At 47.3% G+C, this 14,873-nt stretch overlaps 1 protein-coding gene across 1 annotated transcript; it reads left to right on the top strand.

Annotated features, from left to right (window-relative positions):
- The first annotated feature begins 4,931 nt into the window (after positions 1-4,931).
- On the top strand, positions 4,932-13,075 carry LOC142768231 (uncharacterized). The gene is made up of 3 exons (XM_075870180.1): positions 4,932-5,021; positions 6,706-6,917; positions 11,373-13,075. The coding sequence occupies exons 1-3, from the start codon at positions 4,932-4,934 to the stop codon at positions 11,638-11,640; spliced, it is 570 nt and encodes a 189-aa protein (XP_075726295.1). The 3' UTR covers positions 11,641-13,075.
- Positions 13,076-14,873: the final 1,798 nt, after the last annotated feature.

Genomic DNA, 14,873 nt, shown 5'->3' with positions numbered 1-14,873 from the left:
AACTCTTAAATAAGCGACTTCAACCCCAACAACAGTGTACTGCAAAGCCATCCGGTATTGCCTCCTCTGTCCAGGCGGCTACGCCAGCTATGTCCAAGCTTAGTCCTCGCGCTAAGTCCACTCCCATTAAACCGCCGGTTCAAGCAGCCATGTGTACTCCAGCACTCGGAACCGGTGCTACATCTACTCCAGAAGCTCTTGAGGCTCCTGGGGCACCTCAGGTTCTCTTGCCCGCTAACCAAACTCTCCCTAGCGAAGAGCACACCCCGCGCGTAGAGGAACGCCTCACGCGCGTCGAAGCTTCGATTAATCACCTCCTCACCAGCTTCTCGGTCCAACGCATAGTAGTAGAGGTTACCCAGGCTATTCAAGCCTGGGCAATCACCCAGTTTCAACCCAAGGCATCGCGTTCCCGCTCCTGCTCGGTGAGCAGTGAGGGTACAGCTCCACGGCGTCGTCGTAAGGTGGCTACCACCACCCCGCCGTCGGACAATCCGGCCTCCGTGCCCCTCCCTGCCTCTGAGGATTCCGAGCGGGACATGGAGGACCAAATATAAAACCTAGGACAGTCACGATGGCTACCAATCGTACGTCCCGTTCAAACATTGCGTCTAAATTCGAGATCATACAGTGGAACCCTGGAGGCTTCGGGAACAGGCGAAAGCGTTCACATCTTTCCCTTTTCCTCAGCTCACTTGGCTCTCAGCCGGCCGTCTTGGCGCTCCAAGAATCTGGCCCTGCTCCATCCCTTTCTGGATACTGCTCCTATGTAGGCGGCACCACCACATGCCTCCTCGTGCATAAAGCTTACACGGCGATACAGATCGACCTCGATCTGGATCTTCCTTACGACTACTGCATGATATCAGTGCTGTCTCAGCGGAGGGGCCAACCATCAATACATATCTTAAACGTGTACTGTCCCCCTCGCCTTGCGAGGGCTTCGTTTGCGCATCTCTTCCATCGGGCACTGCGTATAGCGGCCCGACAACCACTGGTGATTGTCGGGGACTTTAATGCCCCCAGCCCTCACTGGGGTTACCACTACGAGAAGGCCCGGGGCAGAGAGCTCAAGGAGCTCATTTCCTCGCTGAGCCTGACGCTTCTTACCGATCCGGCACAACCCACACGTTCCGGCAACTCGGTCACGCGAGACACATGCCCCGACCTCTCCCTCACCCGTCACATCCGCGATGCTACATGGGAAAATTTAGGCGAAAACCTAGGCAGCGATCACTTTTTACTCCGCATTTCGTTCACACCGCGGCAGAAAATGCGCCAACACTGGGGCCAAGCCCGTCTCACCGATTGGACTCAGTTCAGAATGCAACCATTCCCCGCCGGCCTCTCCTCGACCGAATATGCAGCGTGGGCATCATACGCTCTTCATATGAAACAAGCGAACACTCGCACCCTTGCAACCTCTAATTTGACTCCTGCAATCGATCCACACCTCCTACATCTTTGGCACGCTCGCCGCGGGCTCATAAGGAAACGCAACATAAGGAACGTATCATAAGGAAACGCTCATAAGGAAACGCTCATAAGGAAACGTATCTGGAAACGCAACAAACTTAATCGGAAACTTCGCGCTCGCATTGAGGCGCTCACTGCAGAGGCGGCTGCATACTCCGCACAACTTTCCGATGCTAACTGGGCAGACACCTGTTCGAAGGCTGCAAACCAGATGAGCTCTAAGAGTGCGTGGCGACTCTTTAGAAGCCTTCTCGATCCCTCCACCACCAGGGGAGAAACGCAACGCCAGCTCCACCGTGTTCTGCATGCATTTCAGGGCACTACGGATGAACTCGCGCGAGAACTTTGTGACCGCTACATCTGCCGCACAATTGATCCCGCAGGCCCAGCATATACGTATTCCGGCGCCCCTAACACCGACCTCGACGCCCCATACACGCTTTCTGATTTACGATTTGCACTCACGAAAATGCGACGGGGCACGGCCCCTGGACGCGACGGAATCACAGTATCGCTCCTGGCAAATCTTCCCGACCAAGCACACCTCTCGCTACTCCAGCTTATAAATTCGATATGGGACGGTTCTCCGCTTCCAACGGAATGGACCACATCGGTCGTGACATTCATTCCCAAATCGGCAAAGTCCGTTAGTATTGAGGCACTGAGACCCATCTCACTTACGTCTTGCGCAGGCAAACTCATGGAAACCATGGTTCGCGAACGCCTTTCAGCCTACTTGGAGGCCAGGAGCACCTTTGCCGACACGATGTTTGGCTTTCGCCCGCATCTGTCGGCGCAGGACGTCCTGCTCCAGCTTCAACACGATATCATAGAGCCGACTACTATGCGCCATAACGATAAAGCCGTGCTCGCTCTCGATCTCCGCGGGGCGTTCGACAACGTCAAACACAGCACTATACTCACTAACCTGTCTACCACAAACTGCGGGCAGAAGACTTTCAACTACATTCGCGCCTTTCTATCACATCGCACCGCCTTCATTCGCCTTAATTCTACCGAACACGGCCCGTACTTATTAGGCACGCGGGGTACACCTCAAGGGGCAGTTCTGTCTCCTCTGCTTTTTAACCTGGCGATGATGAACCTCCCCTCTCTTCTAAGCGAGGTCGAGGGAATACAACACGCACTATATGCGGACGATATCACAATCTGGACCAACACCGGCTCCTTAGCGCAAATCGAAGAACGCCTGCAAAAGGCTGCCCTTCTGGTGGACACCTACGCAGGTTCATGCGGCCTGGAGTGCTCTCCAGCTAAATCGGCTCTTCTTTCAGTCTCTCCGCTACCGCCGCCTCAAATTTTTCTTCCGTCCGGGCCCATCCCGTCAGTGCAAAATATTCGGGTTCTTGGCCTTCACCTCACATCGTCCTTGGATCCAAAGGGCACAATAGCAGGCCTCAGACGCACCAGCGAACAGGTGAGCCGCATGATACGGCGAGTTTCTACCAAGCGCGGCGGCCTCCGCGGGTCTCAGTCCCTCCGATTGGCCCACGCATTTGTGACCAGTCGCGTCCTCTACGCCTTGCCTTACCTTCACCTGCGTCGTCGACACGAGCACCAGCTGGACGTCCTTCTTCGTTCAGTATACAAACGCGCTCTGGACCTACCTATTGCAACTTCCAACAGCCGATTCACGGCTCTGGGGGTACACAACACCTTTGCAGAGATGCGCGAAGCTCATCGCGTTAACCAAATCAATCGACTGTCGCAGACGCCTTCAGGGCGCTGTCTTCTACACAGACTTGGCCTTAACCCGATATCTGACCAAGACCCTCTGCAGCCGGTACCAGAGCTCTGGCGTCAAAAGCTATGGGTGGAACCTCTACCCCGTAATAGTGACACGTGCGGTTCTTTCCTTCCGCACGACGCTTGCAAAGGTGCGCAGGAAAGCAACGCGGAAGTCGTCCCAGGTTCGAAGCGTTGACTCGCGGTTCTCGAGTCAACTCGCGGTTCTCGCGGTTCTCGAGTCAATATGAACCCTGGCCTCCATCCTGGCCGTAGACTAGCACGCGCCGCGGCCCTTCATACGCGACACTCCGATCGTCCTGGTGTTTTCTACGTGGACGTCTCGGGTCCCTCCCCCTCGGGTCACTTCACGGCTGCCGTGATTACAGAGGGCAAACACGTAGATGGCCTCTCCTTTCGAGCAGACACAGTAACGCACGCTGAAGAGGTTGCCATAGCTTTGGCCGCCTCTAACCCTGCCTCACGCACCATCCTGACGGACTCGCGCTCGGCCTGTTCTCAGTACCTTCAGGGTTCCATTGCTCCGCTGGCGGCTAGCCTACTACAGGCAGCCTCTTGGCGCTTTAACCCTCATCCCATTCGTGTAGTGTGGACCCCAGGCCACTCGGGCCTGCCCGGCAACGAGGCGGCAAATGCCGCTGCCCGCGCTTCTCATGCCCGGGCCGTTGCCCCTCCATGTCCCGAGACGGAATCTGGCAATACCAACCTGACGCGCTTTCGCGAAATTTTGGCTTATTACCGGGCTTCGCGCCGCCTCTACCCGGACCCCGCACGCGGTTTGGAGAAAGCGGACGAACGACTGCTACGCCGCCTGCAGACGAACACCTTTATAAGTCTGGCGGTCGCCAGGCACTTTTTGCCGGAAATCAATGGCACCTGCTCGGCCTGTCATGTGCTCGCCGACACATATCACGTCGTAGCATCGTGCCCAGTTAATCCCGTCCCTTTCTCATCCCCTTTTCCTATCCCAACTAGAGAGGCTTGGGAGGAGCACCTGCTCGGCTGCTCTACCTTGGCTGCACAACGCTCCTTGGTGGAGCGCGCACGGGCAGCTTCCAGCTCCACTGGCGTCCCGGAATAGGGTCTTGCCACTCTAGCACGCCGATGGGCCACGTCGGCACTCTCTAGTAAACTTTTTCTGAAATAAATGTTTTTACCACCACCACCACCTTCGGGGAGATTACGCTTTCTTTTGGTTCAACTTCCTTGTACCTTTGCTCAAAAAGTATTGAAACAATTTTGTTGGAACTTTGCATGCATTGCGGATCTCGAAATGCCGGCGTTAATACACTGTAGAGCCGCGAAAAACATGCCCCAATTTAGAAATTTTTGTCTAATGTATGGTTGACCTGATTCACCAGGCCTACTGCGCTTTTGGTTCGTTCCACGCTACATTAAATGCTTATCTTTGCCGTATTCATATTTAACACGCTAACCGAGCAAAACAACCATGCGTGATCAAACGCGTGATATTGCTGAGCAAGTGACAAGGGGAAGCGGAGGCAAGCGATAAACAGAAGTGTTCCCGTGCTTCGCCCGATTGAAAGTTGATAAAATAAGGAGAAGAAAGAAGAGGAATGAACAAACGATGAACTTTTTACAATTCATTCTGATTTCTTTACGCGTAAAAACTGGTGAAAGACAACAAATGTGAACATCAACCTTACTTCGTTCAACCAGATCTTAGGATGCCTGGCAACCGCTACGAGCGCACTTTTTCTCTGAAAGCGAAACTAGCGCTGAGTTTCCGGGACCTGGCTGTGTTTCGCAGCGCAGACGTGCCTACGCCTGCTCTCGTCGCTTGACAGACATTGCCCTGTATTCACAAACGCTCCTCGACTCGACTTCCACCCTTCACTTGACAACGTTGAGCACTGCACCGCTGCTCGGCTGCAAATGACGCTGCGCTACTCAAGAATCGCAACAGATTATCGCTGATAGGCAGTGGCTTGTCCTGTCTAGAGACGGCGCTCCCATCGGTTTTCTCAAACGAAGGTGAAGCCTTGAGTGAAAGGACGTTCTAGAATACGGGGGATAGACTGCCAAGCTTGGCGAATGTTTTCGTGCCGTGCTGGTGTGCTTGTTGGCGACCCGAGAAGACCGTGTTTTTCTGTGTCCGTGAACTGAGGCGTGGGTGTGTGATGTTCTTTGTGCACTGGATATTCGAAATGCTTACGGCTGCAAATCAGAACCGTTGGGAGATGCTTCGCGGCGAATGGCCGCAGCTAATGTACCGAAGTTACGTGTGTTCTTATTTGCAAAGGACAACCGAAGAACGAAATGGTAGCGTGCCACTCGGCCAGTTGGCGCCGGCATTCGTTTTCTTCGAGACCCGAAGGTACGTGGGTCCGTAACACATTTTTCTAAGTCATTCTAATGACATCACCTCCACCATGTTTCGATCTTGCCCTAAAAAAAAAAAAGGTGTGACGTTTGCTTTTGACTCGTTGTCGTAAGCCCTGACATTAAATTTAAAATAAAACGCGCATGGCAGTGCGCTTACATAGGAGGCATTTTTCCTTCAGCATAGTTAAACATTTTAGTATTTGCGGTTAGCACCACGGACTTCTTACATTATTTCTGTTTACTCGGTTAAGAAAAAAGAAAGGAGTGTTGTTGCAATGATTAGTGCATCGGTTTTGTGAATGGTATTTTTTTTTCTACTGTTTCAACTTTGTTGCGGTATTAAAACTTTGCGTCGATCTCCCCACCACCTTCACCCATTAGGTTTCCTTGATTTGTAGATGCCTGTAGACACTTACGGTGAAGCTGTTTCTTAGTTCGAGCTCTTCTTCAAGCTAGAATATTTAGGAACCACTACTAAATATACCAATACAAGTACGGGCAGTGGAAGTGCCCGCGGGAGCTACACAGTTTATTTTCGACACAGTACTAACATTTTTCCCGTGTCCTAAGTTATAAAGGCGACTACGCACCAGTGGGACAAGGTCAGAGCAAACAAAGAAATGGCACTCCTTGTGTCAGTCACAAGATACTTTTTGTGAAGCGAATGATTTGGTTTCTTTTGCATAGGTTATCGCCCGGATATTGAGCTCAATAACGGATTTGTGGTAGCAGCACACACACCCTTCAATAACTTCGTGTCTATGAAGACACATGTTTGAAATAGTACACTGTCGTCCTTTATGAAGAGGAACACGTGAACTCGTAGCCTGCGCTCTGCGGCGGCTGCCTACAGCACCATCAACCGACTGCAAACGGAAACACGTTCGCTTTCAGCGTTATCTACTGCCGAAAAAAGAAAATATGGAGTTACCACTGGCAGGCAAGCGCTGCTTCATTGCACACACTCTCTGCACACTCTATCTGACCACTGCCAACATACCACGCGTTCTTCGCGACCACGGCGCAAGCAACAGTAATCGCCCGATATCACTCACCGCGCGAGCAATCAGGGAACGTAATCTCCTTATCTTGCTTGGTCATAGATGACGCGAAAAGCGCACGTGCCTCCTTCACTTGTTGGTCGATGGTGCTGTAGGCAGCCGCCGAAGAGCACAAGCCACGCGTTTGCTTCGGGCTCGCGTCGAAGAAGATGAGGAAGGGAATCAAGTGGGCGATGGAGAGACAGAAGGCGGCAACACCAGGGAGGATGCTACCAACATTAACCTGCTTCACTGGGCAGCCAATGTGGTCGTCAGGGTGAAGTACTGGTGAGTGGTACCATGCTGTAGTGGGCTGTGCTGTTGATGATGAGACAACGTTCAGTACGGAGTACTGAAGTATTTAAATTCAGACTTGACACCAAGTGTTAAAGAATGTGAAGTGTAGTGCAAACCACTGCATGAATCGTAGAATGAGATGAACACCTCGTATAGGGGATGCATTAGGCACGTGTGTTATGGTGTTATCATTCAATAGGTGGATGAAGTGAAAGCTCGGTTAGTACATTCCTGCCGGGTTGATGGTGACCATATTTATGGACAGTCCTTTCTTGTGTCGTAGAACAGCAGTTAAGGTTGGTTCATCCTCGAGATTAGTTTTCAGCCAGGCCTGGCTTATTGCCAGCACACAAAGCTTTTACAGACACAAATACAGTGGAACCCCGATTATGTATGTTTGAGGGAAAAAGGCAAAACCGCCGTATAATTGAAAAAATAAGTGTATAGTCAGACACTACATCTTGGCCAAACGCTGGTACAACCCGCCTGAATAAGCTCACAGGACGACTCTGTTTTTATCCAAAAGGGTGAAACAAATTATTTCTTGAAATGATAGCTATTCATTCAACTGAAGAAAGTGTTAGCCAAACATACAAAAATTTAAGTCAAAAGTGGATCTTCTTTCTGATCAATAGAGTTCAAAAATGGCTTGCACGTAAATATAAAACAAAAAACTGTTGGCTGCAGCCTTCCATCAAAACATTAAGATACAGGGTCATCGGCATCACATAATGGTGACGGAGCGCATTTTGCAGGAAGTGTGCGTTAAATGTTTTGATGTTGCATTTGTTCTGTTGTGAAGAGCAGTTGATGCGGCACTGTTATTATGAGCAAAGTTGTTTCACACTGCACCACTTAATTTCTGCTTGCTGAAGTCCTGAGACTGTACAACAAACAAAGTGGCATTTCATTTCAAGTTTCAAGACTAGCTCAAGCTTCTCCGCGTATATAAAGCTTGTCTTGGTAACAGCCCTGCATACGCATGCAATCGAGGCATATCCACAAGTGGCTAACTGTGGCTAACTGTGACAGTCTAACTGTGACGTCAGGTTCAACGTGACAATGAATGTCATTAACGAAAATTAGGAAAAGAATCGGGCCTAGCACAGACCCTTGTGGGACCCCCGAGTAAACGTCCAACTCTTCAGATTCAGCGTCATTTACTTTAACGTGCTGACTGCGGTTTGAGAGGTAGGCGGCTATCCAGTGTACTATATTGGTTTCAATCCCGATAATCTTCAGCTTGTCAATTAGTTTTTGATGGGGCACCTTATCAAATGCTTTGGAGAAATCTATGAATATTGCGTCACATTGAAGTCTTGAGTTAATTACGGTAGCATAGTCATGTGCTATTTCGAGAAGTTGGGTTATGATAGAGAGCCCTTTTCGAAAGCCGTGTTGTTTGGAGTAAAGTAGGTTGTTATCTTCTAAGTAAGTGGTGATTGCCTTGTTGACTATATGCTCCATTAGCTTGCATCAAGAACTAGTCAGTGAAATCGGCCTGTAATTGGTCACAAGTAATTTGTTACCCCCTTTATGAATAGGAAGGACCCTGGCACGAAGCCAGTCCGTCGGCAGTGTGGCTGTTTGAAGCGATGATACGAAAATTGCATGTAGAAAGGGAGTTATTTCTTCCTTATCAAGTCATATCCCTTCTTACTGCGCATACACACAGTCACTGTTTAGTCGAGTGGAATCACGACCATCGTCTTCGTGTTCACTCATACTTTTGGCGAGACGGAGATGCTCAAATCACTGTGATTACTCGCGTAATCCTTGCACTCGAATGATTCTCGCACCCCTCACATCGGCCAACAAAATTAAGATTTCTTTTTTTTCCTCGAGTAATTATCGCACCCCCAAAAATTGCCGCAATAATGTCGTCTGCTCCTTCCAACCATTGATGGTGATAGCGCGCACTATCTGGCGCCATCTCTTAAGCATCAAGCGTACTATTATTGCACAGAGATTCAGTCCAATCCAAGCCAAACCAAAGTGGCAAGTGCGCCAGATTTTATGGTTTAAAATGCTTTTAAGAAACATTCTATCAGCAACTCGCTGTATGGCAAGAAAGACAACGCAGTGTGGGAGGCGGCCAGCGACAAACTCTCGTCTTCAGAAGACAATGGTGCTTCGTCTGACGAATAGGAACAGTTGCGATGGTGGTTGAGGGGAGCTGCGACGATCGGAGTGCGGTGCGCCCAATTCGCAAATAAATGTTGTTCGGCAATTTTGGATTGTTTTCCTTTCTTTTCTTTTTCGATAACCTGAACTTAGGGGTCGACCTATATTCCCGCTCGACCTATAGTCAGGTTTATACGGTACTTCTCAAAGCTTGTTATATTAGTTGCTGGTGTGAGAATCACGATTTGCAGCCAATTTGTTTTCGTTATCGCTGGGTACGTTTTTTGGAAAGTTTGCCCCGCCCAATTCTCACACCCCCCAACTTTGCATCGATTTTCCGCAAAAAAAAGTGCAAGAATAATGCGAGTAAATATGGTATAAGGTTATGGCGTGGCAAGGTCGTTCTCAAGGTTTTCCTCGAGGGAGTCGCACGAGAAAATATAATTTCTACCTTTATTCACAATGCAGGGGAGATAACATAGGTGAAGCTGAAGGATATTTATGTGAAAATTTTCATCTCTGTTCACTGCAGAACTGTATTGCTGCGTATCAATTTCTTGAAAACGTATTGATTGGTGGCTTGTGGAAATTTTCGAGAGTATCACACAGAGTATCACTTAATCACACTTTGTATCATTCAGTGATAAACCACAATCACGACTTCACCTGAGTGTATCCCTCTCACCTATACATGTCTAGTTTCGGGCTTTCACGAGTATACTGGGCTCCCACACCACACTCAATTTGTTCGCAGCAGATGACATGCTGCAGGCATTGCAGGTTGCACTATCTTAATGGGAGCGTAATCCAGCAGCGCTTGTCTACAGGCCCTGGCTGGTTATTTTGTTCACAGATAGATGACGCTGATAGCGAACGTGTTTTCTTTCGCTGTCGGTTGATAGCGCTGTAGGCGGCCTCTGCAGAGCAGTGTTCCCTTTCACTCGTGTTGCCTTTCACAAAAAACGACAGAGTACCCGTTTCTCCTTTCTTTTTTCACTAGCAATCTACTGCAGATCAGTTTTTCATCTCTACGCAAAAATTTGGTCGGTGTAAGATTCAAATACGAAATCAGGTTTTTTTTTTTTTTTTCATGGACTGTCGTGGCAAGTCGTCATAAAATGCAGCTTCAGGGTAAAGTGATGTCGTATAACAGAGGTTTTTAATACAATGTTTCTAGTGAGCTTTTGCCAAGAACTAGTTAATTCGTCATAAAATGCAAGTCATCACAAAGTACAGTAATGAAATCGCATCACTAAAAAGCAAAGTGCAATTCATAGCCAAGTTTTATAATACATGAAGCACATATCAGCAAAATAAATTAAATATATGGTACCTTTAAGGTTCTATTGTTCTATTTGAGCATGTGCCTCATTTACACCTAATGTACGCTATGGGTAGTGTTGATCCTCTGAGTTAACACTGTATGCGTGTCATTTTTTTTTTTTCACTATGTTCAGTATTGGATGCTATGGATTACCGGCAAAGCTGCCGCTCACCCTTAATAACACTTATTGTTTCAATATGGAACATTCTTGGTTCCTGCAATGTTTTCGTTTATTTTATGAGCAAAGCTCCTTAAGGTGGGGTTTGTTCTCTCCTGAGCAATAGTATGTTCTAACAGTCACTTCTAGTTAGATTTAATAATTGTTCACTAGATGGCATCGTGTGTATGTCCTTGGAAATATCGCTAGATGGCATTAGTGGTTTTTATATAATTGATGTATAAAGAAGATAGATAATAATAAAGAAGATATATAATAAAGAAGAAGATAATAATAAATTCACAGCATATCCACGGAGTGAACGATGATGAGTGGGGTGAGGCATCCGTCCGTCGAAATGCATGCTCCAGTTTGATAGAATTGAACGGATCGACAGACACATATGGACGGGCAGACAGATGCTTTGCTCCACTCAACATCACTCATTCGGTGGATATTCTGTGAATATTTTGTTAAAAACATGTTTTAATGTCTATGCAATGTATTGTGGGCTGCAGTATATTGCCACAAGCACTTCTATTTTCATGTAACTGACCCATTCACATATAATGGGTGCACTTGCATTGCAGTGTGCCTAATTGTCAAACATTCCTAATATTTCTTATCATTCTGTTTGGCTTGAACACAGAATGTGAACAGTAGAGTTTATTATGGAGCTAACACCGCCACAAACAGTAAGGCTGGAATTTTCCATAAATCCCAACATGCTTCACCACATAATGGCAATACAGATGGTGGATGCTGTGATTGCCATTGTCACTGTGGAGTGTTATTCGCTAGTGCTTTGACATTTAATTGGCCGGGCATACATTTCTTGCAGGTTGAACAGAAGTCGTCAGGTACTGGCGGGGCGCAAGCGATTGGCACCAGTGACTGTCCAACGCTTCACAACTGCCCGCTACTTCCTTAGTGGCTTCTTAGTCACCGCAGCCCTAGTGACTGCCCTGGTCGTGCTCCTGCCAGGCGTGCCACCAAGTTCTGCAACACGAAACGATGTTGCCGACATGATTGAGCTCTGGCGCGACCTATGCCGCTGGGGACCGGATCTTGTGACGCTGCGGCGCGGTGATCGTTCACCGCCAACGTAATTTTCAGGACTTCAGACATTTCTTCCTCTGTCGACGTCTTTCTCGTGGATGCTCTGCAAAGTGTGCATAGTTGCTACGAGAATGTCTAGACACGAGCACCTGTGATGTGATCTTTTCAGATCATCCTCTTTTGTTAGTGTGTGTACATTTCAGTTCATACATTGATGTGTCACAGGACCAAACTTACAAAAAAATAGACTGGTACAGGTTAGATTGACAAATGGCTCTTCTTTGTTTCATGAGATGTAGATAGTTGCTGCTAAGTAGCAGTGACAAGTCGCTGTCATTTTTTAGAAAAACTTCTTTTTCTTTTTGTCTGTGTGTATGTGTGTGTATGTATGTTTGTGTCAGTATTTTTTACGCAATACAACTTCCCAAGAGCATGCTTCAAAGGAAGGTCAAACAAAGTGCTGCAGACTACATTGGCTAAATCGGCAGACCTCTGAAGTGTTCACGTGAATGGTGGCACGACACACTCATAATTCATAGATGTGTGGCCCATTGTGTTACCAGTGCGTGTAAACACTACATTTAAGTTTCGAAAATTTTGGCAAGTCCGTGCCTACATAAGACTCGGCAAACCTGTCTGAAGACAGTTGTGGCTCAAACCTGGTCACACAATTTTCAGGCCCCTGCAATGTCCCACGATCTTGAGTCTAGCCACGTCATACACGCCTGGCAAGTACTCATGCTGGCAATATCTCAATGAACGTTGTGCGTCATCATTGGTTCTACCACCTTGCCAATTCATTGCCAGTCTTTGCAAACGGTCCTCTTCAACTCAAGGAGAGTTCCATTTTGAGAGAACAAAGTTTACAAAACGTAGCAACTTAAAATTCGACTGCCACTCTACAGGCTTGCGTGTGCAGCTTGAAAACCATTGTATGCTGGCAGTTTGTCGTAATGCTGTCATAGAATCTGTTTTTGCTTTTTGTTGCAGTAGTTTTTGGGAACCGAGTGCCATGCGTGTGTATTATTTCGTCATGTGCAATACTACTTTTTTTTTATCTCAAGCAAGAGATGTACATTTTTTTGTACAAAGCCTAGTATGACTACACCTTGTTCACATTTACTGACCTGTTCCAACGAGTTGATGTGTGAAAAGTATTCGCACCTGTGTGACTGTTAATAGTTTGTATTTATATATAGTTCTGTTTATTGCTGTTACAAGCTCTACGAGTTCATAAAGGTTTTGTAAAGTTTTATTAAGTGACCAGCCCTAAATTTGGGTTGAATTTTAGACATTTTAAACTTTAGTGTTTCTTGTGAGCTGAAAAAGAAAATGTTCATTTTTAAAGATTTATCTAGCAAACCACTTCAGTTTAGCTTTTCCAAGAAGGAAAGTATGTTATAGAAGCCTATTTCAAGTTTTTGTGTTCATGTTGTTTTCTGTTTGTTTTAGCTGAAAATAAATTTACTTCTGTGTTTGTCATAAGATCCTTCACAGTTTTTGTCTATTCATACTGCCACCCCAACAAATAGTTAACACAGGAGTAGCAATGATGCAGTGAAAAAAACTAGAAGTGTTACGATTTCCTGAAAGGACGTAAAAGTTAAAGAGCATAAGTGGTACTGGAGAAATCACTCTCGGTATTGTCTGGAAGTTACACTGAGCACTGACATATGTGCCAATTGCCAGCACACATGTGTTCAACAGATATCTGGTGCCAAAGCAACCCAAGAACCTACCCTCAATTTTCGACGCGGAAGTGTTTTTGGTCGGGGGTCTATCATGGCTTTGGTGACTTGCTTTTGCTACTGAAAAAAATACTCGCGATTGAAAAGCAAAGAAAAAAGTTGCGTCAATGGGTGTCGAACCCACGACTTAAGTCGGCAACAACAGAAGCTGCATGCTACCTACTGCGCCCCGACCACATTCTCTGGCAGCTTTACAAACATTCCTTTTATATTTAACACTGTCCTTTCAGTGCTCTTGATAAAGAGAAGTAAATGATCATGACTGTAGCACCTGCGATTAGTTCTTCACCCCGCATGACGTGAGAGAAAACTCTAGGAGGCCTTCGTCATACAGTTCACATAAAAGCATACAGCAGACATAAAAGCAGACCACTGAGTAGAGAGTGCGAGGCGTTAACCACTGAGTCAAGAAGGAAAACCTCTTTCAACGATTCAACATCAAGCTATCTATATCTACCACTCACCGTTGCTGACGGGCATCTAGGTGGGGGGGGGGAACTATCGTGTTTGCAGCATTACCAGCGAGATGGCGCAATGAACCAGCATGCCACATCGTCCCGACGTGTTGGCGTGCACTTTCATCTCCCACGCGTACTTTGCGCCGCAGAAAAGAGGGAGGTGATGCTCTTTCGCGGTGGGGAGGATGGTATGTCTTGGCTGGCCTTGGGCTTTTATTAGAATGATTCTGTTGCTGTTACCCGGTGCACAAAGGTCACTGCGATCGTCGCACAGTCTCCGTTAGCGAAAAGAAAGCGCTTTTTAGAGACAGCGAAGTAACAACCGAGAAGCGTATTCGTGTTAATCAGTACCTGTGAGTACGCTTTGTGCGTCATTTGTGCGTGAGAAACGTGGGGCACGTTTCGATCTGTCTGCCATTCTGCGTGTGACCTTCCAATTTGTTGCTATCGCGATCATTGCGTCGCCTTTGCGGCAAAGCTGTGACTTTTGTTGCCTGACCCACTCTGCTCTCGTCTTGTCACGTCAGGCAACACCTATCGTTATCCCTTTCATTGTTCGCTGCATCGCCCTCTATTTAATTTGAACCCCCTTTGTGAGCCTACAGGTTTATGCTTGATAGATATAAGTATCCGTAATATGCAGCACTTTAACTCCTTATTACCTGATGACCTGATTACGAAGCACTTTGAGTAACTTGAAAGGACTTAAGAATTATCTCGATCCCTCACCTGGTATCTATCAACAAAAACCCAAGTTGTGTTTTTGAGCTTCACCTTCAGCAAAATACGACAGCCGTGGATGACCTCAGGAGTCATATATCCGAGCAGAATAGATATGACCTTGAACAGTCTTCGTTCGGTCATTAAGAAAATACGAGTATAATGTGTCCTACAAGTTCGTAGCAGAGGGAGATGAATTGGCAAGTCATATACACAAGTGACGTCAAAGTCTGCTAAATTAACCAATTTCTTTGCTTGGAGCCCCGCCGCGTTTGTCTAGTGGCTTAAGTACTTGGCAGCTGACCCTCAGGTCGCGGGATCAAATCCCGGCTGCGGCGGCTTCATTTGCGATGGAGG

Source organism: Rhipicephalus microplus, chromosome 8 (assembly GCF_043290135.1).
Source record: "Rhipicephalus microplus isolate Deutch F79 chromosome 8, USDA_Rmic, whole genome shotgun sequence".
Lineage (NCBI taxonomy): Eukaryota > Metazoa > Arthropoda > Arachnida > Ixodida > Ixodidae > Rhipicephalus > Rhipicephalus microplus.
This window is presented reverse-complemented; position numbering and strand designations above follow the sequence as displayed.

Bases quoted from the DNA above. Each gene is read 5' to 3' on its own strand.
- LOC142768231 (XM_075870180.1), top strand. From the start codon at position 4,932: ATGCCTGGCAACCGCTACGAGCGCACTTTTTCTCTGAAAGCGAAACTA. The intron at 5,022-6,705 runs GTGCCTACGCCT...TGACGCGAAAAG, and splicing joins CTGTGTTTCGCAGCGCAGAC to CGCACGTGCCTCCTTCACTT. The intron at 6,918-11,372 runs GTGAGTGGTACC...CATTTCTTGCAG, and splicing joins GTCGTCAGGGTGAAGTACTG to GTTGAACAGAAGTCGTCAGG.